The sequence below is a fragment of the Leptosomus discolor genome, chromosome 1, assembly GCF_034619465.1.
Source record: "Leptosomus discolor isolate bLepDis1 chromosome 1, bLepDis1.hap2, whole genome shotgun sequence".
NCBI lineage: Eukaryota > Metazoa > Chordata > Aves > Leptosomiformes > Leptosomidae > Leptosomus > Leptosomus discolor.
Genome location: NC_141391.1, coordinates 98,123,456 through 98,149,238, shown reverse-complemented (window position 1 = coordinate 98,149,238; position 25,783 = coordinate 98,123,456). Strand labels below are relative to the sequence as shown.

Sequence of the window (25,783 nt, the reverse complement as noted above, 5' to 3'; positions counted from 1 at the left end):
CATCTCTCCGCCAGCCCAATGTTGTTATGAACATCAGCTGTGGAGTAGAGAGAGGAGGTTTTGAGGGGAGCTAGATGTCTACCACAGCCATTCTGCTCAGCAGGGTTTAGGTGGGCTGGACAATGACTGCCACGCGGGAGCAGATTGGCAACTTCGGGACAGAAATGGCTCCTTTATAGACTTTGATTGGAGAACTGGGATATCTAACCACTCAAAAGAGAGCAGATGACATTACGGCCTCCGCAGAACGATCTGGACTTAACTGTGTTTTTTCTGAATACTAAAAGATAACACTTTCCTTTGAAGATAATAATTCCCAGACTCAGAAAGCTGACTCCCTTAGCACAGTTTATAACGATGGAAGTTGTCTTACCAAGGCTTGTGCTCCTGGACGTCATTTAGGAAACCATTTTTTATCATCCACTTATCATTCAAAAATTTGGACCTAGAAATCACCAACAAAGAGTGAGTCTGTGAGCCTTCTAGAAGAAGTCGTGCTTTGTTTCATGCAGTAGACTGCAGCACTGCCTCAGGGCTCCCATGATTTTTGCAGTTGGCTGCTTTTAGCCCCTTTTAAGGTCAATGGGAGCTGCAGGTGCTCAGTAACTCTTAGAAACACGTCAGCTATTTGACTTCCTAACTTTAGGCATGCAAGTTCAAAAACTGTAGCTTGACTGATTCCTGCTCCGTGCAGTAGGTCAGTGACAAGAGGAAATAAAACTCAAGTGTCCCAACACCCAGCCCCTGGTGCTTGCCATGGTAGAGTCCTCCCTGCTGTTTATTTATTTTTTTTCCTGTGAGCTGCTCGCAGGAGACTCCTAGCTCTGGACCCACTCCAGGTGCCATGCTATCAGAGTTATTGGGGTGGTTCTCCAGCAACCCACACCACCTGGGCTTGGCAGGGAGTGAGGGAGAAGGCTATGGGAGCACCCGCCCTGCCGCTGGCAAGCAGGCAAGGAAGTGAGAAACTCACATGTAGTTCCTGACGGAGTCAGGCAGGATGACGACGCAGCGCTGACCTTCCTTCAGGTCCTTGGCAGCCCGGACAGCAACGGACATGGCACTGCCCGAGCTGCCACCTGGGTGGGTACCAAGAAGAGAGAGACACAGGCGTTGGGACTGCCCAGGGTGCAGGGGCACAGCGCCGGTGCGCGGAGCACAGCGCTGCCCCAGCTAACGGCACAGAGGCACCCAAGCAAAGTGTAGCAGATGTGGCACCTTGTACACCGGGACAGCTCAAGATGCTGGGAGTGGGAGGACAATCAGCCCCACAGCGTTGTAGGCTTTGGGATCAGGAAGCGGTAGGGACTGAAAGGACATGTTCATATGGTCACTCCTGGCGATGGGCTTCTGAGGCAACATAACAGTCACCTTATGAACTTCATGAACCTCTTCTTGTGGTGACTCTGTGGGCAGGCCAAGGGCTGAGCATTCAATATGGGGACATTCATACCACTGCTGCCCATGCCTCACCCTTCCTTTGGGTGAGCAGAAGACCATGCCAAATCTAGAGTTTCTGTCTGACATATTTGGCAAAGATCGGCTTTAAATGCATTGTAAAGACTGAAAAACCCATAAACATTACATTCATGCTTGGAATACCAGGCCAACCTGATGGGAAGACTTAAACGCACCCTGTGTCTGTGTGCACGCATGTGGTTTGCTGCACGTAGGGAAAACAGGTACCTGCTTTACAGAGGCAATTCTTCCACCGGTAGTTCACGTACTGGAAGTCAAAAACATTCCACTATCTGTGTGCCAATTACACACTGCATTCAAGTCTGCACGTATTTTACAGCAGGTTAATTAGCACTGGGTCACATTTTTCAAACAAATGAGGAAAGGCCCTGAAAAATGCAGTTCAGGGAACATGAAGCTATTCACAAATTATAGTTGAGTTCAGCAAGTGGTTTCTGTTGAAACACAGTGGCTCTGCGCTGCTAGGTTAAATCAACATTTAAGCATTTCGTCACAAATGGCCTGATCTTTTTCAAAACTCCCTGGATATGAGCGCTCAGGACTTTTATCAGCTGTAACTACAAGTTTACATATTGTCTGGTCTTGGATGCAAACCTATAGCTATCTGCTCAGTGGCAGGGGAGGCTGAAAAAACACCTCTACACACTGTGTAGAGGCTTTTAGGGTGCAGGCAGGGTTGTCTGAGGGCTCCTGTTCATTTTAGAAAGCTGGTGGGATCACTTACAGCTTGTTGGCACAGGCAGAAATACTCAGTAAGAACATCTTACACTTTCTTTACTTCCAGACTTTTCTGGTCCAAACCTGGCACCTCTAGTGTGGCAACTGTTCAACGACACAGAGTACAGCCTCACAGAGTTGTTAGCAGAGCAACGGTTTTAGCCCACCTGTCCTGCTTGGAGTCCCATTAATCCTCCCTTCAGCCCCTGTAACACTACGCCACACAGAGTTAGGCTTGAAGATCCAGTTCCATGTGCAAAAGTGCCCCAGTAAGAGGAGAGTTATTGCTTCTATAATTATTGTGGCCGATGAGTCAGATCCCAGACCACGGACTCACTCCCACACCTCTGAAGTCTACAGTGACCTACACACCACCTCTGGGTTCAGCCATTCAGTCCTGTTAATCTAACTGACACAAAATGCTGAGACCACCTACCCTGAAGAACTTTGGTCCCAAAAGGATGAGGCTCAGAAAGTTTGTTAAGAGAAAGAACTGTTTTCTTGGTGCTTACCGCACAGTAATCCCTCCTCTCTGATCAGCCTGCGAGACATGAGGAATGAGTCTCTGTCGTTGCATTTATACCACTGATCAACCACCTGAAAAGAAAACAAGAAGGTTGGGTCTTGGCAGTGTTATTTCAGGCTCTCGCGACCCCCTGAGGCATGCCATGTTGCCGATGCCTACAACACCTGCCAGCTTTGAGATGCTGTCCACACTTGTTGAAAGCAAACACATTTGTCAGGGCATCCTTGGTCCGGAGAGTGCGTCCTTGCAGGCACCCACTCTAGCCTTTCCAGCTGGCACCCTTTCCTTGGAGATTTAGGGACATCTGACAGGTCCAGAGTCAGGATGTGGAAGAGGGAGTGGTGTACATGATGTCCCAGGCTAGGCTACAATAATGGTCAAGGTTTTGCCAGGCAAAATCAGATCCAACTACAAAAAGAGTTTTGGGTTATTACAGGTCACAGCTTAAAGCCATGTGCTGACAGCAAAGATGTAGTTAACACAACATCTGGAAGCAGAAGGAATCTGGGGTCTGAGGCTGTGGGGGACCTTTCTAAGAATGAGGCCAGGGGAACACAGGCAGCTAGAACTAAGGCTTTAAAGCTCTGTGCCTGGTGGCAACTGATACACTGAGAAGAAACTTGATAGGAAATGGTACGAGGTTCATGATCTGTTGTCTTACATGGCTTGGAACTTGCCCTTCAGCCCATAAGCGGTGCAAGGTTTTTGCTGTGTGCGTGTGGTGCCTGCAATAGTGAAGGCTCAGGAAACGCTAGCATGATGAAGAGCAGCCTCAGCGCTGACCTCTTCTGTGCGATTGTAGTGAAAGAGGCATGCTATGAACATTGGTGAGGCTGAGCTGAGGAGGCTGGTACTGTGGCATATTCCTCATTTGCCCCTGTATTTGCCTTCTCCTTATAGGTCAGTTATAGTCAGATTTACTCAGAGAGATGCTTTAGTGCTGGGGTCCCAGTCCCTCTACAACAGCTTGTTCTGCACTGGGAAGGTACACGAGTAGCCTTAGGGCTGGGCTACAGCCAGGTGCCAGAGCTGGCTGCCTCTGAACTTGGGAGTACGCTGGATGCAAACCCAAAGATCAGACAGGCCTCTCGTCACATGGCGACTTACTGATCTGTCAAGGACAGTAGGGATAAAGTCATGCCCAATGCCCTCCACTTCGATGGTTGTGGTGTTCGTCGTGTTCATCTCACTGGGCAGAGCGACGATGGAGCCATCGGGATCTACGCCAATGATCTTCGAGGGAAGGAAGTTTTGTTAAACCACAAAGGGAGTTCAGAAATAGTCAAACACACAGCTCAAAGGAAAAATTACCCACGCCCTTATCAGCAACATTTTCCTTCCCATGATATTCATTAATATTCCTATCCTCTGGCAGTATGGAGAGCTTCCAGGATAAAAGAGTACTGTTTCCCACTGGCTTTTTAAATAGATCCTAGGCAGTGTTCAGCTGCTGCAGAAGCAACTAGTTGCTTAAAGTGTTATCACTCACAAGGTATTTGTCATCACCCCTTTGGCAGAGCCTGCTACTTCCAAAGCTCAACCCTTAGGAGAGTGTGAGTGTTCCTTAATCTGCTCCAGCACAAAGCCAGCCAGCTAGCTCAAACCTGTGGAAGCCCATGGCTACAGGCATCCTTTCTGGATCTTGTCGTGCTGGCTGACAGTGGCACCTCCTTTATTGCTTATAGCTTTACACCTGGGCTGAGGATGCCTCCCTCAGCACACGGCTTAAGAAGGGATGGTGACGCTGCTCCACACACAGTTTCAAGCAGTCAGTGAGGTAATCTCATGCCCAGATCCTCCAGTGGCTGGGTCCATACCACCTCAGTTTGCCTCTGGTGGGTCATGGATTGCTCACACACGGGCTATCCTGGAGAGGCAGTAACTGTCAAGCCTCCAGTCTGCCTTGAAGCACAAGCTCTGCAGAATGAGCATCTATGACTGGTGTCAACCATGAAGCAAGGAGGCTTTTGCAATGGCAGATGAGAAGCACTTGCACAGTCTGCACCCCACGCCGAGCTGCCAGAAGAGAATCTTGCAGCAGGCGGGTTAAACAGGAGCAGAAATGCTCTCAGCTGGGCCAGCCACTTCAGCAGCGGACATCTGACAGTGTCCTCCAAAGGGCAGGGCACCATGCAGGGTGGAATTAGTTATGGGGCTGTGGAGCCTTTGACTTCTAAGGTACTCAGAGGGATCTAGGTCAAGCTAAGTGTAACACCCAATTGCTTCCACAGAAGCCAAGCTCACTGTGAAAAAACAAATAGGTGGAGACAACAGCTGCTAGCCATAGGGTTAGGCTTGATCAAAAGCACAGGCAGGAAAACCCAGGAGGCCCATGGCTCCCCACAGGCAGCCTTGCCTCCCAGCTTACCTTGCACTCTGGGCACTTCTCCTTCAGCTTCCTGGCAACACCAGTGACGGTGCCTCCTGTCCCAGACCCGATCACCACCATGTGGACCTTGCCTGCAGGTCAAGGAAGAGAGAGGCTTGCAGGGACTCAGCATGGCCTCCAGCGCGGTCTCCCCTTTATTCAGGGCCCTGCACAGGTGCAGAGCCCATGTCCCTCAGCTGCTAGAACCCCATGTGTGGAAAGGATAGGCAGAGGTCATGCCAGTGGCCAAAGAGTGGTCCTGTGGAGAAGCTGAGATGAGCTTGCAGGATCTGACCATGGTTGATCCTGGCTCAGCATAGGGGGCTGAAGGTGACCTCCAAATCTCCCACTGGTCTCCATGATTTCTGCGTCTTTGGCATCTGCTGGCTTAAGGTGGAAGGAGTATCTCGGCACTTCCAGCCCTTTCAAGCAGGACCGCGTTGAAGCAAAGCATGCACGTGAATAGCAGCACACATCAACAACAGGCACAACTTTTCAGCTAGTGTTAGCATCCACAGTGGAGAGGCGGCCGAGCTCTGCCCTGGCACCTGTGTCAGTCAGATGTAGCCCCACTGGCGTCAGTGAGATTATACTGATTTAAGGCTGGTAGGAGCAGAATCAGAGTCAGGACTTCAGAGCGTTATGCTGCAACTGCATTGGGAAAAGGGGACTTGTAATTCAGTGCTGGCAGCCAGTAGGAGCAAATCTAAATGTTGTAGTAAAGGGAAGGCTGGAACTCTCTTGTTCCTGTTGCTACCCAACTCCTTTACTGTTATCATAACTGCTCTCTGGTTAAAACCCTTGAGTCCTGTTTACATTTTGCAGTGCTCCCAGTCTTGGTAATAAATTTCACTTCTATCTGCACAGACATGGACTGGGATAGCCTTTTATCCTCCCCCAGCTATCACATAAAATGTCATTAGTCTGTGAAGTTTCAGTCTATTTTGATTTGCAAATGAGTGTGCTGTATCAGATGCAGCCTACCATGCCCTGATGGATTTATATTCCCTAGTGAGGCCTCTTGAGCCATCATGTGTTCCCAGGTGACAGGTCGCAGAGATGTTGTAGCCACTAAGAGACGGGTTCTTCCCCCTTGGGTACAGCCTGAATTTGTTAAGCTTCTGGTCTCCTCCCTCAGGTTTTTGAAACTGGAAGCCATAGCAAGGCAGCCCTGCAGATTCAGGTGTATCTGGAGTGAATTATGAGAAGCTGCTACACTCTGCATGTCAGTATTATTAAGGGTGCCTTCACCTCCAGAGGCCCTTTTGGTTGTTTCTAGACATTTTAGGTCAACAAACGATGTAAAATAAGCCTCTCGGAGAGGGTTATAGCCCTCTGCACATCCTCAACATGTAGAAACAACAGCGCAGACGTTACCTTCACACTGCTCCAGGATCTCCTCAGCTGTAGTGTCGTAATGAGCCAGAGGGTTGCTTGGATTTCGATACTGTTTATTTCAACAGAGAACAGCATGAGTTACTGTGTGAAATGTAGGTCAAATATCAAACTAGCAATAGCTCCTGACAAGCTTTACCCAAAGCATGCAGCTGCCCCCTCCTCTCACTGGCGAGAGGTGGACAGCAGCCCAGCTATCCCAGGTCACAGGTATTGTCGCTTTGGGACAGATTTCCAAGGACGCTTGGGATTTGTCCACAGTGGAAGATTAAATGTGCCCACAAACACTCGCTGTCTGGCACTTGGTGCCCATTCCATGTGAGGATGGTGTGGCTGTCCTATATGCTGCATTGCCAGGTTTTGTGGGATCTAGTGGTTTTGTTAAAGCCTGAGCTGCCAGAAGGAAGAGAGCATTTTGACATTTTTGCTATTGCTTAGATAGAAGCATTTTAACCTTTTCTGTTGCCTTGAAGAAGTTGAAAACAGCCCTACAATACTCCTAAAAAGCCCAGAAAACAAATAAACAAAATCCCTCCTCAAAAGCCATATTAGAAAACTTCTTTCAAGTGTCTTATAGATATAGAGATATAGAGATATAGATACAGATATAGATATAGATATAGATATATATTAGATTAGATATAGATATAGATATAGATATAGATATAGATATAGATATAGATATAGATATAGATATAGATATAGATATAGATATAATTTTGAGAGCTGCTTTGTCATTTAGGGGTATTTGTGGTTGTGGTTGCCAGTGCAAGTTATGTGGCTGGGAACTGTGGGTCAGAGTAGTTGTCCTACCTGTACAGAGGGATTTACCACAGGGTACACAGGTACAGCACTGAAATCTGTGCAGCCCCATGTTCATATCTGTAGAACTTTTCAGGGCATTCAGACACTGAGCTCCCTTTTTCTTAAAAGGAAGGAGCTTCCCTGACTTTTATGCACTATAGGGGCTCCCTGCTCGCTGTAGGGATGCCTTCCTGCAGCTGGGTCAGATCAGAGGCTGGCATGAATCATTGGTGTTTGCCCTTTACAGCATGAGGTCTATTCTTGAGGCAGAACAGAGGCTGCTAGCCAGGCATAAAAAGTGATTTTCTGCAGGTCAAATTTAAATCTGAAGCAATTTGAGGAGTCTTTGAACTGCGCAAGAAAACCCAGCCTTGCCCACCACCAGGCTTTGGCAGAAGTATTACAGGTTTGGAAGTGTCCCCTATTTTGTTTCTGCCACCCCGTGCTTTACAGAGAAGTGATTAAGTTTCAAACGCCATAAAACACTGATGAAATCTGCCTCTGTTGCCAGTTTGAACGAAGCCCTCAAACACAGGCACGCTTGGAGCTCACATTATAAACTGTATTTGGAAAGAGTGTCAGTGGAGAAACAGTGTTTACCTGGTCCAGGATGTGAGAGTTTGGGATTTCACTTTTCAGCTTCCAGGCAACACGAATGTTAGACTCTGGGGCATCAAAGCGGGCGCACGGGGTCCTCACAATTTCAGCCCCCAGTGCCTTCAGGATATCGACCTTTTGGAGGGAAGAGAGTAGATGTAACACAGCTGATCCCACGTAGCGATGGTAATCTGAACCTGTGGACTCATGGCAGCATCAGATGCCAGAGGAGCTTTGCGTGCAGGAGACATTTAGCACGTAGAGATAAAATATCCGTTTTTTGATTATACTATCTCTGACATCCTCCTGGCACCCAAGGCCTCCTGTCTGAAGATGGCACATGGATTCAAGCCTTGCCTCCTGCCCTGTCCTGCTTGGAGGGCAGGCTGGGGACACAGCAGAGGTAGATAGCACTGTGCTGCTCCTTGGTGCCTGGGGAAAGGAGCAGAGGGAACTGGGGTAGGGAGCAGTGTCTCCAATGTGCTGTGGTCTGAGCCCCTGCATGCAAGCAGGAGGTTTCTTTGCCCCAAGTCCCTTCTCTCCACTCACCAAGCATGGTGAATGAGCAACTACAAATCAGCCCTAGGGTATTAATCCACTGGGACATATGGCTGTCAGGGGGGAGAGGGGATTAAAAGAGAAGGGTGGGTGAATGTCAGGGCGCCTGGAGATGAAGCCCATGGCAGCTGGAGCTGGCATCTGATCCAGACTGCTTAAGCGAGATTTAGGCTGAAATGAGGGTGGCACTTTGGAGAAGGTCTCACTTTTGAGACAAATCAGGATCCAGGTCTGGCTTTACTGGCATGAGTTCAGCTGAGCATTTTGTGAGACTTTTGGCTCCCCAAGGCAGAGATTTGTGCCATCTCCAGGATGGCAGTTTTACCTGATCATCAACTCTTGTGCAAGCAACTTGCCTTCCACCATCTCAAGAGAGCGGCTCAGGCAACCGTGTCTCCAGGTCAAAGAAAACCATAAAGACACAAAGAGACCAAGTGATAGGTCAGATGTCAGAGGGGAAGTTAGCAGGACCAGCAGCCGAGCCCTGGCATCTGCCTGCCTCTCCTCTGCTCCATCCAGCCCTTGCCCTCGCAGACAGCAGATATCGCTCCATTTCTCTGCAGCCACGCACCGTGTTTGGCTGACATGTGACCCGGCTGCACCGCTGATGCTAGATAATCAGCCACGCCATCGCAGTGTGCTTTTCTTTCATCAAAAGAAAATCTTCTGAATAACTAAGCTATGCCAATGTGTGCAGCAAGGCTCATTACCCTTTAAAGGAGAGGAGACTTCGTCTCTATAAAGGGAGAGGCAGAGAGAGACAGGGAAGGAGATGTTCCTCAGCTGTGGAGTAATACCGTACAGAGCTCTGACCTTCTCCGTGCTCATATTCTCCGGCAAGACAGTGATGCAGCGGTAACCTTTCAGTGCAGCTACCAGTGCCAGCCCGATTCCTAGGTGGTGGGGAGGAAAGGGAATCAGTTGACAACAGCGTCTGGCAAGGCTGACCGATGCGCGTTGCTTCCCATGTTCCTCTCTCCCTCCAGCAAACGAAACCTAGAAAGGTTCACCAACGAGCTACAGGTGAAGGCATCCTCTCGGGATGTGCTGGGAGTGCCAGGGAGCATGGGAGGATGTTCTAACAGGCGAGCCCAGCTGCAGGATCCCTCTTGCTTGCAGGAGTCTATTAGCATGGCACAGAGCGAATGGCAAGGCTGGGGAGTGCTTTCTGCCCCGCGCTCAGGCTCAGGCCTCTTCCTTTGTGTTCCAAAAGACAGGAGAGAGGTGATTTTGCTTCAGGAGTGCTTTCCCCTCCCCCTCAAATGCTCCCAGTTGCGAGTGGGGACACACACATGAAGCTGCACATTTCACCCCGTGGCAAGCAGGCGAAGGGGACCTCTGCTCCAATTTCACTGCGGGTGATGGATGGAGCCAGCTGCTCCCCAGCTAGGGGGGAAGGCGATGCTGGAGCAGCATGTCCCTGTGAAAGGGTGCTGGGGGCAGCTGCAGGGAGCATGGTGCTGCCCTGACTGCCCCAGGTGGGCAGGGAGCCAGCGCAGCTGGCTGGAAAACAGTGCTGGGGGCACACAGGACCCCTTGCCCCCCGCCCCCCCCCCCCCCATCCGAGGGTTGTCTGGGGAAAAGGGAGGGGGGCTGGCTCTGGGGAGCCTGCAGCAAATGGGCCAGTAAGGAGTAAAATTCCTAGAGACAAGCCCTGTTTTGCATGGCTAGTGAGGGGGAGGTAGGGGGCACATCGAGGGACACGGCCCCAACTGTGTCCAGAGCACCTCAACAGCCTCCACTGTGCCTTCTCTCAGGAAAGCACACTATGCACACACATGTCCCTGACACAGTGGGCACACCGTTGCAGGGAGCAGCAAAGGGCCATGGAAACTTGCACCAATGGTCTTGTGCAGGCTGCAGAATAGCAGGGATGCTTCTCTATCGTGCCCCCTCACCTTGTATCCCACCATAGTCTAATGCCTGAGCAGAATGACAGTGACAAGGAAAACAAATAGATGGTTTATCTTCCAGCCCATCAGGGAAACTTCCTCTGGGAACCTCAGAATATTCAAGAGGTTTCCAGCCTGAAAACACTCAGGGTTGCCCTGACTCCTCCAGCTCCCAAGGCTGTTTGCCTTGCTGCAAGGTAACCTGGTGGGCACACCTGTGCAGGCATGGGACCCTCACAGACCCTTGGGAATTTCAGTAATGAAGCACCTTGGCACCCCAGGATGCCCATGGCCATTGGGAGGGGAGCCAAGGGGAGGATGAAGCCAGAGTCGTGGGCCTTCAAGTTAACCTTGTGTCGCCAGTGCAAGAGCTCCTGGAATCCCTGCCCCTCCTGCAACCCCTAAGAAATGCCACCTTGCCCAGTACCCAGGCAGAGGGAGCATCCCTGCCGTTCTCACCTGTGTTTCCTGAAGTGGGTTCAATCAGCGTGTCTCCTGGCTTTATAATCCCAGCTCTCTCTGCATCTTCCACCATCCTCAGGCTGATGCGGTCCTTCACACTGCCCCCCGCATTGAAGTACTCACATTTTACCACTGGAAATGAAAGGGGAGGCTCTGTCAGGGATAAGCTGCAGCTAGGAGCACCAGTTCCTTGCGCCCCCAGCCCTTGCTGCAGTCATCTGAGGACACCCATTCCTCCTCTGCGGGATGGTCCTTTGCTCAGGGGAGCACAGCCACCATCTGCTTACAGGGTGCTGTAGCTTGCCATGGGCTTACCTATCAGCCTACCTGCCCATATTCCATCTTGCCCCCATGATTCGTCTACCTGCAGCATCCTGAAGGCAACGGGCAGGCCTGGTAAGTTCACGATGGGTTTAAAATCAACTGCACATACAGGGATTGCTAGGTGGGGAAAGTCTCACACTGGTGCAATACACCTTGCTGCTCTGCCTTGAGGACATTTCTCTGAGCAAGATACACTGAGAAGAGATACTGTCAGGGTTAGCAGTAAGGTCTCACAGTCTTTGCTGGGGTATAACAGTTATTAATAGGTATCAAAAAAGGTCCGCTTCTGTAGTGTTGATCTATAGTCCTGAACGGGGTGCCATAAAGGAAAAAAAACAATAGAAAGAGCACTTTCAAGTGTCAGCCAAAATTATCATTAATTCACTGAGCTACTGAAAAAACAAGTAACAGTGACTTTCCAAGGCATGCTCAAACTGCAAGGCACACCTCAAGTCCTAATCAGGCCCTCCACATTGCTAATGCTCAGGGCAGGACTCTTCTTACCAAGGTTTTGATGAGCATCTACATCCGAACTGATGGTACTGAGCTCTTTCTTATGGACCACAAGGAGAAATGGGTACTTTCAGGATGTCACTCACTTAATCCTAGCAGAGACAGCTATTTGAGGCTGAGAAAACCACCTGAAAACTGAGCAGCCAGAATGGGGAAAAAACCCCATGTTGTGCTCATCATTACATTTTATAATGCAAAGTGCCAAAACTCTAGCTACACAGAGATCCCTGGAGGCACAGAGATTACAAGGTGATCACATCCAACTGTAACTGCTTCCGTGATGCAACAGTGCTGCGAGCATTCATGTATTTGCTTGGTAAGAGGCTTTGTGCTGACCTGCAGCTCAGAGAGGGCCCTGCAACTGCTTTGCCTGTCCTGCTCTCCTTCTCCTCCTGCACCAGGGGAGGGAGACAACATCCCAGCAAACAGGGTCTCCCTGGCTTGCCCACCGCTGTTTGCACCAAATCCTCCCATGCCCCAAGGCGCCAGCAAGACAACCTCCAAGAGACAGACTGCTTCAGACGTGGGCCTGACATTGCAGACCTGTCGTTCTGCTTCCACCATCTCTGTTCCACGGTCCCCTACCATCCCCTGAGGTCTCATTCTGGGAAGTGAGAGGTGGTGTAACATAGAGGTTGCAGGGTTAGGGGCTCAAGGATCCCAGATCCTGAGAAGGCATCTGGTTGAAGAGCACGGCATGTTTCATGTGGCCATGTGCCCAGCGGAGGTTGGCTGCTGTGCGGATTCCCAGCTGCCAAACAGGACCACAAGGTCCCGCCATGCCTTTTTATTGACCGTGAGCACTCATCAAGCCTCTCCTCCTTACCCAGCTATGTGACATTCATGAATCTTGCTGCCTTGTAAGACATCTGTCTTTCTGCCCAGTTTGGCTGAAATTAATTAGTAGGGTTAAATGTAATAGGAAAGGGGACTGAAAAGTCCATATGCACAGAGACAGTCTAATCTTATCATCCTTCTGACTGTAGGGCACTGGGCTAAAACCAACCCTTACATGAGATAACATCAGCGCTACAGTTAACATCCCCTCAGGGGAGGACTTGGGTCCTGCTGGAAAACCTGGCCCCGCAGCCAGTGTCATGGCCTGGCTTTTAGCACCAGGGCCTGGCACGCGTGTATCTGATAAACCCAGCTGTCTGCAGATGCTGCTGCTCTGCCCAGGACTGCATTTTGGGAAGGTCCCCAAGGGAAGCTATTGCTGCCCCCAGGACACGGATGCAGCAGACAGCACCTGGCCCAGCTCCAGCTGACCTGGTGGAGACAACGCCAGGGCAGAGCAGAGTCCCTCCTGTGTGGGAGGTCTGCCTGGCAGCCAGGGGCTACGCTGGTGTCTGTTCCCCGCAGCCCGAGCTGCTCCCTCTTCCCAGGCAGGCTGCAGGAAGAGTCCTACCATGCCCTTCGCCCCATCCCAGCCACCATGTTTTGGGAAGTCTCTGCCAGTCTCTCCTGTGCGTGCTGCGTGCTGCCCTGGGTGCTGCAGCATTTCTTCCCATTGCCATGATGTCATCCACCCATCCCCAAATTCAGCCCAGTTCTGCTCTGAGTTTACGCTGCAGTTATTTGGTAGGAGAGATGCCTCCCTAGTGGAGGAAACCAGTTTGAAACCATCCTGTTTGGTCTGACAAATGACTGCAGTGTAATGTAATAAGTGGGAATACCCAACACGTGCCACATCTGGCCCTCCCCATCTGTGCTTTCTCTCCACAGAGCCTCTTCTGAACCCCCCCTCCAGCACCGCCCCTCACCCTCACCTCATGGCACAGAAAAACCTGGTGGAAAAGGGACACTCACAGAGCTCACACTTGAGCCCATAGGACTTCCCAATCTTGTTGACTCGAACCATTGGCGTGCAGCCAATTTTCTTCAGGATGTTGGGCAAGATCTTTGTTTCTTCTGGCCTGAAATAATGCAGGAAAAAAAAAAGAAATGCGTCAAACCAAAGCAACTGTTATGCAACATGAACTTAGATAAAATATGAGCGAGGTTTCAGCAACTTTGGCAAGGCCACTGAAAGACACCCCAACTCCAGGAGAAAAAGTCTCCATTGACAATGGCAACAGGAGCAAGTTATGGTTTTCCATCACTCTTACAATGAGTTATTGATTATTTTGCATAAAAAATAAAGTAAATAATTTCCAGCGCTGTTTGGAAAGGTCTTGTTCTGCAAGGCCCTAGGCCAGGCCTATAACTAAGTGAAGTGAGAAGAGCTGATAAGCCTCGGCATTTTATGTAGTGGCTGAGAAAGCCAGAAGGCCATGCACAACACACACAAGCCTCCTCCTCTTTCCTCTGTCCTACCCAGCACAACCTGTGCTTTTCTCATTTCCAGCCATCTCTGGGCCGCAGTTTCTTGCCTGGACAGGACTCCTGGACTTGCAAGGATGGCCCCAAGCCACCAGAAAGGCCCAAGCCACAGAGGACTCCAGAGGCTTTTTTTGCAAATAATTAAACTGAGCTCTTGGATCAGTGCAATCCAGCCTCCCAGTTTTGCTAGTCTCTGTCAGACTCTGGCAGAAGCCAAGAACCATGTCACAGCAATTGCAACCAGAATGAAAAAGACTTCTTTGCCCTATGCACAACTAAATGCATCTTGCCACGCAGCCAGGGCACTTGTGTCCTTGAACTTTTTAAAAGACAGAGGGAAAAGGTTGACAAGGACTGTGTTTATTGGGGCCACAAATGTATTGCTCCTGGTTGACAGCCAGCATGATCCCTCTGAGTGGGTTGACAAAGCCCCACTCCCTCGCTGCTCAGCTCTCCTTTGCACAGCTCTCACCTACTATCATCCTTTGAACCTTGAACCCAAGTTATCCTTGTCTGCTATCACGGCTGTCTGCTGACAGAAAGTCCATATGGTGAAGGGATGGCATACTGATTTACTTAGACACACACCCTTCCCTCCAGGTTTTGCAAGCGTGATATAAACACTTCTTGCTTTGCAAAAGTACAGGGGTAGTGGTTTAGTGCAGGTCTTTACTATCAAAAGGAGTCAGCTTTGCTGTTACCTCTCCCTCCATGGAAAGAGCTACCATGCACATCGCAACCTCTATTCAGTGCTGGTAAATGTGAGGCAATAACTCAATAAATGAGCTTCCCCCACAGCTGAAGCCATTTTCCATCTGCTCTAAAAGCCACCAAAATGCTCAGGAATATCAGTGGGGCTAAGCCATGGTACCAGGAGACTCCAGCTCCTTCAGGCAGTGTTTAACTAGAGCCCATCTTTCAAGATGGTGACTCGCATATTACGTTACACATCTAGATTGCAGGAAGTCAGCTCAGGAGAAGAAATTTATTTACCTTCAGCTAGTAAATGAGATGCTACCGTGCCCTTTGAATCCCAGCAAGGCATGATGCGGCACAGCAAGGTGCTGTGGGATCTGGTGAGGGGATGGGGAAGGGGAAAGCAACCTGGGCTGCCTTGCATTCCAGGTCGAGCCTTGCCAGGAGGGCAAAAGTTGGAACCAGAAACCGGACTACTCTTTTGCAATGCCTCTAGCTACCGTCCCCTAAAAACAATAGCCTTTTTCTCTTACTATGGGGCAAATTCTCTGCAGTTCCTATCAAATTCCTTTCCTAATAACTACCATATTTTACTACAAAAATAGTAGTAGCATGGTCAGCTTCCTTCCCCAGCTGTATAAGCTCTGTGTGTGGGCCTGAAGGCAGCAAGTCTATGGGGATACAAGGATCTGTGGCGAATGTCTCTGGTGCTCCTAAAGATGTGTTGGGGACACTCGAGTCTTGAAACTGCTGGTATCATTTCAGGATCACAGTGGGAAAGGACATTTTTTTCTCCAAGATTCCTGCTTTTGCTTCTGGCATGTTATTCCACAAGATGCCTGGGGGAAAACCAGTCCTGGCAAACAAAGTGATTCATGCTGAGGTTATAGTGGCTCAGAATTGGCTCAAAGGATATCAGAATTAGTCTACCTCTGTATCTTTGGAAGAATTTAAATAATTAATATTCTTAATTAAAATCCCATCATGTCTTCTCCCTCTGCCCTCATCCTCTTCTTCTACCCCCGAAACTCAACCAGGTTTCACCTGGGAATCTCAGAAAGTCCAGAGATTTTTGCTACATTGGCTTCCATCTGCGGTTTACCCAGAGTAGAGATACCAAACAACCCTCTCCATGCACTGCTGCAAAGCAAAAGAAACGATGTGGCATTGCCCAGTGAATTTTCTTCACTGCTCTGCAGTGGACTATGTTTCAGTCCCTGCCCCAGCGACGCTGCATGGGCCCCGTTCAGCCAGATCCCATCCCCAGGGAGGTGCCCGATGCCCAGGGCTGGGGCTGCCCCAGTGCCCACCTCTAGCTGCCCAAATCCTGGCTGGGGGAATGGGATGGGACCCTGGCACCAGCCCGGCCTTGCTGCCCTGTGGCTCCCTGATACTAAGTTGCTAAAAACCGAGAATGTTATGCTGCTCAGCACCATAACTGAGAAAAAAAAAACCCAACCAGTCTGACTGAAAAGAGCTGAGCCTATCCTCAGGCACTAGCTGCAGGGATTGCACGGGGTGAGTGTCTGTATGCACATTTTTTGGGTCAGCTCTGGAGCTGTGGAGCCCACTCCTCATGCCTTCATGGGCCAGACCCAGAGAGGCTGTTCTTGGCGTCGCACATGCTGCTGGCTGTGCTCTGGTCATGTCCCGCCTGGCATGCTGGTATGAAGCTCCCCCAGCCAGCTCCCAGCTGGCAGGCATCCCACACAGAGCAGTGCTGCACCTCCCATGGGCTCCAGTTCCTCACATGCTGGAGATGAATTCATGTTTTACATCATTGGCACAGCCAGGGATGTGTCCGCAGTTCCCCTGACATTTACGGGACAGCCTTATCTTTAATAGCTTGTCTGGGTCTGGTTTGCCAGGCCATAAAAGCACCTTTCATCGAGTTTAGTCTGGGCACTTTTGCAAGCTTACCTCACTCTGGGAGGAAACCCGCTGCTGTGAGGACAAGAACCGTTCACGGCAATCACTTTGCTTTGCACTGTGCTCTTGGGTTGCTTATGCAGAGTGGGCAACCTCTGTGTGGGCCACTTTCTGCTTATTTAAAAGCCTGTTTTCATGAAGGTCTCTCAGCCATCGGTAAAGACATTGCTAGTGCTTTGAAATCTTCTTATGCACAGCTTCAGACTGTTTGAATGAGCCAGGGCAGCCAGCTGCAGGGCAGCCAGCTGCAGCCCTTCAACTGAGGACTGCCTGGCTATTAATGACTGTGTTGTACAACAGGATGGGTGCAGCAGCTTTGGGGTGTATTGCATGCATTACACTCCAACCAGGAGAGCCATTACTGCATCTCCTCGAGCATCTAGCAGTCAGGAACGCCTTCACTTCTGCTGTACAACACCAGACATCACTGAGTCCACTTTGCAGAAGCGTACAAGTCCCTGGCTGAAACTACCTCTGAAATAAGTTCTTGATTCTTCTAAAATAAGATGCACCAAACTAGCAGATGCTTTCAAATGAGTGCTGGAAAACAGAGCTGAGTCTCGAGCCAGCCACGTTTTTATGCAAGGCTAAAGGGAGTGAGAAAGCTCTTTGTGGAGAGGAGATAGTAGGTGGGTTTTGCCTTCTGGAAAATAAACCATCATTAAAATACTGTCACACTACTGGCTTCTGATCATGACCATCCTGATGTAACAACTTGTCTTCAGAAAAAGATACTGAGCTGCCTGCACTTTGGAATAATCAGCATGAAAGAATTACTTACAAGGGCACACAGGAGTGTGGAGACTTGGTGGCAGGCGTTGCAGCTGTCCATGTGCACTTACTGGGCAAATCAGGAAGAACCCATGGGCTGTCAGCTTTGCTTTCCTGACTTCCCAGGCAACTGCCGTTCGTGAGCAGGCACTCCTCGGTCAGCTCCTGTGTTGTGGAAGTAGAGACCCACAGTCACCTGGGAGGAAAAGTGGGCAGCCAGACACCTGGGTAATAATTTTGGAAGGCAAGAAATTACATTTGGATGTGAAAGCAGGGTGGCCAGCCTGCGTGGAGCATCCCTACCAGCATTTCAATAACCCAGTTCTACAGATGCATAAATTGCTCTTTCGGCGTGGTATACTAGATCACGTATGTGGTAAACTGTCATCTGGCCACCATCTCCAGTAAATCTTCTGCTACTCTAAAGTACATTGAAGCATCCCGTGTACTAGAAAATTTGGTGTTCTGTATTTAATTATTCGGTCAAGAATGAATTACTTCATCGCCCTAGCAGTGAAGAAACTGCAGATAAGTCTATCCAGAAAAAAATTGAGAATACTTGTATGGTGGTAGTGGTCCTCAAAGGGCCAGAGGACACCTCTACTCTGGCAACCAAGTGTGTTAAAAGTGAAAAAAGAGAATCAGTAGAAACAAAATGTCAGGGAAGGGTGGCAAAGGTGCTCAGGGGCACTGAGCAAGTTCCACAGTAAAACAGCTTAAATGGATGAGGATTCATCAGACTGGAAATGAGACAGGTGGCTGGCGGTGAGAGCAGGCTGTAAATCCTGGAGGATCTGGAGAAGGTGACAGAGAATTTTTTTTTTTTTCTCAGCATCAAATAATAAGGCAAAATGAAATTATCAGAAACAACTAGAGAAGCAGAGCAGGTAAAGTGAGACCAGAAAAGGGTTAAACAAGTTTGCGAAGGTTGAGTTCATTAGTTGCTCAGTCATGTCAGTTTGCTGTGCTGGCTCCTCTGTTTTGCTAGTACGTATAGAGACAAAAGGAGGGGTCTGATTTTATAGAGTATTCTCAGCATCTGCAGCTGACCAATAGCAGAAACGAGGGTTACACGGAGTTTTGATGTGACTCTGGTGCGACCCTTTGTAATTCATCAGTCACTCTTTTGTGCTAAACCAGCCACACGGAGAAAAGACACATGATTCTGGTAATTGGAAGTTTCTTTTCTGTCTTGTTCACAGAATTAATTTGCCCTGATTCAGCCTTTGTTGAATAAAGGGAGGTTGCAACCCAGTAGGGTCGCAGTTGGAGACTTGTACCTTACTTCGATTGATGATGGAAGTTGGCATTAACCTGCTTGTTGTACCATAGTCTGCCCTATCTTTCTACACTACTGTGGTGCAATTAAAGCAAGTGCAATGCTCTCGTTAATGTTACAGTAGTAGAAATTCTCAAGTGTATGGTGTTGGACCTTCCTTCAACATTTAACTTCAGACTGAGAACAAAGATGTAATTTTGAAATTTGATAGAACCAAACCAGTGACACAAAGAACAAGTATCTCCTTTCTAAACGCAGAGGATCACTTGCAGAAGGACCACGCTTGCTGCCACGTGGAGGGGAGGGGATGTGGGAAATCCACTCTAGCTACTGCCCCAGGGAAGGATTTCAGGCAGCCGACAGGAGGATGCTGGAGCCAACATGTGCATCACAGATAGTGAAGGACAACATGTCTCGGAGCACCATCTGAGGCCATAGAGCCACCTCTCTGCCCCTCCTTGACACCCAGGCTGCCTGCAGTGCCTGCGAAGCCCAGCTGACACATAACGGCCAGCCAAGGGGACAGCACGCTGCTATGGCTGGGTCCTGATTATCTAATTAATTTGTGGCTTGACACGTGAGCCCAGCAGCAGCCTTAATTACCGTTTCTGCCATCCTCCTGCTGCTTGCTTGCTTGCTTCACCCACTTGGAGGGAGCTCCGCTGAAGCAGCGTGTCGGGACTACCTGATGTTCGCGCCGTGCTTTCCCGGTGGTTTCCCCACTGGTCAGCAGGATGGGGCTGTGGTTCGCTACCTGTGTGTTGAGCTGTCCCTGAAACACAGAAGTACACCACACTGTTATTCTAGCCATAGCAGAGGGCTGAAACAGCCCACAGCATGCAGCCAAGCCTCCTTCTCAGCCAGAGGTGCTAGGGCATCTTGAAGATGGAGGTCAACAACCTGCCTGGCCCTGCAACCAAACTCAAAGCAGGATGGCAGGCAGGGGACGCTGGGCTGCCCCCATGTCAGATGCTGAGCCAGAGGCACCAATCCTGGCCCCACAAAGCAGCGAAAGACCATGAGGGTGTAGGGCAGTCACACCAAAACAGCTTCGACCCCACAGCCAGTCAGACAAAAGCTCTCCCTGCAAATTTTGCCTCCTGGCGTTCTTCCCCACCTCTGCCAAACCTCTAGCTTCTTGGCAGGGATTAAAGGGGGAAAAAAAGTTCCTTTCCTTGCAAGCCAGGATTTGTGTCGGCCTTGAGTGTATCTCCCCAAGCAAATCCTTGTTTACCTAGTGAATTAACTGGGAAGGAGCAAAAGTCACTTGTGGGTAAAGAAGAGATAAGCCACAGTGTATCAGAGGTGGTTATCACGCTTTCACAATTGAGGTCACTGGTTACCAATTAAAATGTTGGCAAACTACATTTTACAAGTATTTTTCTTCTTTTTTTCTTCTGGTAATGCCCATCTCCACCATTTTGCTGTGGGGTGGAAAGAGAGGAGAGGCAGGGGGCTGAAATTATTAGCGCTGCTTTTGCAAGTCGTTTCCCTCTGCCCTGGTGGGTTCCAGCCCCAGGGGAGGAGCCGACATCGGCCCCACGCAAGCCCCCTCTGCCCCAGATGCATGGGCGAGCTGCCTGTGCTCCATCTTTCCCCGGGGGGCAGCTGCAGGAGCAACATCAAGCTGCAGGGATCGCTGGAGAGGGCACGGTGCCACTGGCCCCCCTCCATGCTGGGGTTTGCACTCTCAGTTTAGGTTGGTGTCCCCAGAGCCACTTCATGTTTCAGCTGAGCACGTGAGCAGCCAACACCACGTGTCCAACTGTGCGGACAACCACCTGCCAAGCCCTGGGTGAGGGCGGGCAAGCTCCCCGGGGGCTCAGGAGCACCTGGACACCCCTTGGACACCCGCCTGGGAACAGCAGCATCCAAGCACCTCCCTCGCCACCTCTGAGAAGTGGCACAGACCCTGGCATCACCCCTGCCAGGAGCAGCCAGCCCAGCCCTAAAGCCAAGTGTTGGAGGCAGCATGCCATGCTGAGGTGGCTGGTGCATGGAGGGAAGAGCATTACTGGTTTTCCACCTTGTAATATACAGTTGCGTTCTGCTCATTGTGTTCAGTTCCCTTAACATCTGATATAAGAAAAATGGCAAGAGTGGGGTTTTCATTTGTTTGCCTACCCTGAGTGGATACAGACACATTTTCTAGAGGCCCAAAGAACAAAGAAACAAGACCTGCCCCTTGACTAGGTCAACATCTAAATTCCTCTCTGCTGGAGGATTTCTCATGTATCTCCTGAAAGGTTGGTTAGTTCCTGGCATGGTGCTGCAGAACTGCCCAGGTGTCTGTATCCAGAGATCTGGGTCCATCTCTGCATCGCTGTGCCCTAGGTCTGGATTCGTATTACATTACGTCCAAAATCACGTGGCTCTGAAAGTAACCTTAAAAACTGCCTGAAGTGTAGGAACTCTAATAATATCTATGGGAGACCAGAAACAGTGCCAAAGGATGAGACAAATCTGACCTTCCCGTCTGTTGGAGGCCTTGACACAACACCAGTGAGGCGCTCCCCTGCTGATGGTCTCAGCAGTCATATCCCACAACCATGCAGGCTGGGTGGGCATGAAAGGGGGAATGGGGCCACTGTGGACAGTCCAACTGCCACCAGGGATGGCTGAGAGGAACAACATCCAGAGCAAACATCTCCCCATGCTTCTTACAGTGCAATTTCAAGTCACCTTACAACACAAAGCAAAAATATGTCCTTTCTTGATTACCAAAACCCTTATCTATGTCCTAATACTCCTCCTAACCCCTGCCTGAAGCTCCAGCTGTCATCTGATCAGCCATCAAATTGTGGGTGTCCTGTAACGGCCCCTTTACTCTCTTCTAAATAGAGAAGCTTGAGACGTCACAAGACTGGACAAAGGATAAATGGAAATATCCACTGGAGTTGGGAGGCAAGCCAAGAGACCGCGCATGCTAACATGCAATTCTGCAGCTGCTGCCACTTACTAAAAATACATGGCAAAGAGCATAGGCTAATGTTTATAGAGTACTTTGCAGATAGGAGATTGCAGTTATTAGGTTATCAGACTGCGTTGATAACTTCAAAAGGAAGAACATCAAGACACTCATTAAGTAAACTGAGGGAAAATCAGATGAACTCAGCAGGGCAGAGAGAGTTACTTGTGAACCTGCCCCATTCAAAGCAAAATGCCATTTTCTCGCTTCATTTTAAAGAAATAGTATTGCTGTCACTAAGCAAGACAAATGCAACATCAGTTTAACAAAATCACGGAGTGCCCAAGGCACTCAAAGCAGGGTCAGCACTAAGTTCAGACCAGCTTGCTCAGGGTTTGTCCTCTCGGGTCTTGAAAACCTCCAAGGATGGAGGCTGCACAAGTTCTCCAGACAACCCACTCCACCACCTGACTGACCTTGTAGCGTAAAGCCAGAACCTCCACCGCTTTTCAGATTTATTCAGATCTTGCTGAAAGCACAGGCAGTCCCTGGACCAGAGGCCACCTTTGAACGGGCTGGGAAGCAGAGGCTACCAGATTCCTCCTCTTTCCAAGCCTCACCATGACAACAAAGTTACCTGGTGAGTAGGCATGGCTTCCGTTCAATCTGCCATCAGAAAAGCAGTGTGTTCAGTAATAGATAAGCCATACTTACCACCTCCAGCGTATCAGCCGAGTGCCTTCGCCGAGCTCCAGCGCTGAGCTTATATATGCACAGACACCAATGAGCGGCAGTAAGCACTCTGCGGAGGGACGCTGATTGGGTCCTGCCCCACACCTAATTATGCCCAGCACCTGATTTCCCTCCGAGGGGTATAAAAAAAGATAAGCAATTTATTGTTTGTTTTCATTCATACTTCTCTTCAGAAGTGCTCTCAACATATCCCCCATCAATTTTGTGGTGGTTTTAGAACTTTATTTCTGATCTGATTTCGTGTCTCATGCTTAACCGGCTGCTTCAACCCGGCTCATCTGTGTCAGCATGAATCAGGTGTAAACAATGACAGAAATTACATATTATGTTTGGTGCTGTCTAATATGGACTCCATGTGCCCTCTGGGAATCTAGGGTTAGTCTCTACACCACCTTCACCCCTAAACCTCTTTCTCTTTCTCATGCTAGCTCCTGCTCCTCATGCAACTGCTTCACTATTAAATCAGCTGAGAGCAGTGAACAGCTTCTGTTCCGCAGTGATTCCCAAATGCTGGCTGGGCAATTAGGAAATTATCTGGGTGCAGATTTACTGGAAAAGGAAAAGCCCAGGGGAATTTCAGTCCCTCCTTTCCCCTCTCCTTCACACAGCCGGCACAGTGCACGGAGCCACCGGGTCCAGCCCGAGGCCGTGCTCCCCCAAAACATAGTCACAAAGGAAGCTTCACTGCTATTCAGACAATCAGGCAAGAACAAGGCTTATTGGTATGCTTATTTTGGAATTAAACCTTTCAAAGCCACGACTGTTTTTGGTATTAGCACAGGAATGACATTACCTTTGGTCTTTTTGCAATAAATGAACTCTCTGGAAAACATTGCCAGAGGTAATCCGTTGTAGAAAAATCTTGTGGGCTATCTGATGTTACACGGGGCATGCAGGTCTCTCGTAAAGAGGCTGCAAATAACCCTAACCCCAGCAAGAATTGTGTTTTCTGGGCATTGCAGTTACAGAATAACCCAGCCGTCCCTTCCTGGCTACCTCCTGAAGCAGCGCCTGCTTGAAGTGAAGCCACAGTAAAAAATAAGATTCTTCCCTTCAGTGACCAAACTGCAAGAAATGGAGACCTTTTCAACCTAAAATGAAACAGAGATTTGGAGGGACGGAAGATAATTTTGAATAAAAATACTTGGTGTAACGAATTTTTTTTTAATGAAATATTTTCTTCAGAAAAGTTCTAAATGACAAGTTTAGGGACCTGCCCTTTTTTTGGGCAAGGTAAAAGTTGTTAGCTAAATTTGGTCGAAATTCTCAAGTTATTTGCCCACCACCACCATGCCCAGAGCTGTTATGTGGTCTGATTCTGGTTGGCATCACCACGTGTACAGGCACATGCTCAGCCGGTTTTGCCGCCAGCAGGTGAGGACAGCGGGCCTTTTGGCAGGGGTTTTCCTGCTTTGCCTCTGCCTGGGTCAAGGGCGGAGGAGGAGCTGGTCCATGGGGGGCTGGCTAGGGTCTGCACTGGCACCCTTGTCGTGCTTCCACTCCACACTGTCACACCAGGCACTTCACAGCCCGTGCACCTAATAAACACATGGCACGGGGGCTGCAGAATCACAGAATGGTTTGGGCTGGAAGGCGCCTTTAAAGGCCACCTAGTCCAACCCCCCTGCAGTGAGCAGGGACACCTTTAGCTGGATCAGGCTGCTCAGAGCCCCGTCCAACCTGACCTTGAATGTTTCCAGGGATGGGGCATCTACCACCTCTCTGGGCAGCCTGTTCCAGTGCCTCACCACCCTCAGTGTAAAACACTGCGTCCTTATATCTAGCCTAAGTCTGCCCTTCTTTAGTTTAAAACCATCACCCCTTGTCCTATAGCAACAGGCCCTGCTAAAAAGATTGCCCCATCTTTCTTGTAGGCCCCCTAGTCTTACCTTGGCATTCTGCAGTGCTTGTGTTTAAGTGTTACTAAGTCGAAAAAACACAAGAGCACGTCGCACAGCTGTTTCTTGCACAGCAGGCTTGCACCACCCTGTCCTTTACCTGAACAGCTACCTTGCAGCTGTTACCCTGCAGGACCCCGTGGACTAAACAGCAGCATCCTCAGGCCAGGAAGGAACAACCAGAGAGAACTGGGCAGCTGGCCATAAAAAGAGAGGGAGGCACAGGGAGCGACAGAGGCATCTGAGAGCACCGGGATGGCCCCTGGCTCTCACACAAAGGCATACTGGGAGAGTTCATGCCTGTGCACAGGGAGAGAGCCTCTGCTTTTAAAGCATCGTCGTAAAAACTTCACAGAGGTAGTTTGATAGTACCCATCTCGGTGGGGTCAGAAGGGATGCAGCACTCATGTTTTACTTCTGGGTGCCTGGAAGGAGAGATGTTTTGTGACCACAGATCCACCTCCCCCAGTGATTTTTTTCTCCTAAAGGAGATAATCCAGTTTTAAAATGTTCCTGATTCTGCTGTACCAAGCAGGAAGAAATCCATGTTTTTCCCTCCCATGTAGTTTAATAATCAAAATTACTTCATCAAAGCAGTTGAAGCTCCATGGTAGGGCTTGATAGGATATCAGAAGAAGAAGGGTTAGCAATGTTCTGGGAAGGCCCAGGAGACAATTAAGGGCAGAACAAGCTTGCCTTGGCTCTTGGCTTATCTTTGGCTGTTAGAGAAATCCATTTTGCTGTGAGGACGTGGGGACAAAACTGCTACTGGTCAAGCTGAATGGGACTGTGAGTTGGAATACTGATCATAATACCCACTAATCACTCTCTGAATTATGTGAGTAAACCCCACTAATCACTCTCTGAATTATGTGAGTAAACTGCAAAAAAAAGCAGAATGTTACTTGCTGTTAAACATATTTTTCACCTGTTCAACACATTTGGTGTAAAAGCCTTCTTTTAGCACAAAACTATTCCAGCTAAAACATGAGATGTGCCATCTGTCCAAAATATGGATTTTGTGAAGCCCCCTCTCCCCATAATTAAAATTTTACCAAAAATAGAAAAGGAATTTAATTGCCTGTGGCTAGACCCCACTGACAGTTCTGAGCAGCGCCACGTTTCATGACTAGCCTCACCTTGGCAGGGATCTGTATGTCAGAGCGAGGTACTCAGTGTAAGGTGCACTGGTCCAAGCCTGTCACAGCCCAAGGCAGAAATGGGTTAGAAAAGTTACATTTTTGTCACTGCATTGAAGAAGCCATTTAGACTCACCTGTTTCAGGGGAGGTCAGCATTTGCTTGTACAACCCACGGATGTTTTCAGTGCATCTGCTGTGCCTCCTTTGATGGTGCACCTACTGCTGGTGGCTGTAGGGAGAGTTATGCTCCAGAGACAGGAGGGGGAAGAGCAGACCTACTAGCTTTTCTTAGGCGGACACTGGAAGGAACCCAAGGCACGAGTGGCTCCAAACACGCTGGGGTTTCCCACCCCTCACGGATCAGACCCACTGTGTTCACCCCACAGGGCTGATCAGTGCATTCCCGTATCCTGACGGGTCCGAAAGGCAGCAGTCTCACTGTGAATCAGCA

General features: G+C 49.5%; 1 protein-coding gene across 1 annotated transcript in view; it reads right to left on the bottom strand.

Moving 5' to 3' along the window:
• LOC104351143 (cystathionine beta-synthase) overlaps positions 1 to 19,247 on the bottom strand; it is a 28,396-nt gene extending 9,149 nt beyond the window's left edge. Inside the window, exons 1-12 of the mRNA XM_086482186.1 lie at positions 19,236 to 19,247; positions 17,364 to 17,518; positions 13,445 to 13,551; positions 10,796 to 10,930; positions 9,258 to 9,337; positions 7,890 to 8,021; positions 6,468 to 6,537; positions 5,091 to 5,182; positions 3,830 to 3,955; positions 2,709 to 2,793; positions 974 to 1,079; positions 374 to 445 (exon numbers count right to left, since the gene is read on the bottom strand). Coding sequence (XP_086338312.1) covers positions 374 to 445; positions 974 to 1,079; positions 2,709 to 2,793; positions 3,830 to 3,955; positions 5,091 to 5,182; positions 6,468 to 6,537; positions 7,890 to 8,021; positions 9,258 to 9,337; positions 10,796 to 10,930; positions 13,445 to 13,551; positions 17,364 to 17,518; positions 19,236 to 19,247 — 1,172 coding nt within the window. The remainder of the gene's footprint in view (positions 1 to 373; positions 446 to 973; positions 1,080 to 2,708; positions 2,794 to 3,829; positions 3,956 to 5,090; positions 5,183 to 6,467; positions 6,538 to 7,889; positions 8,022 to 9,257; positions 9,338 to 10,795; positions 10,931 to 13,444; positions 13,552 to 17,363; positions 17,519 to 19,235) is intronic.
• Positions 19,248 to 25,783: the final 6,536 nt, after the last annotated feature.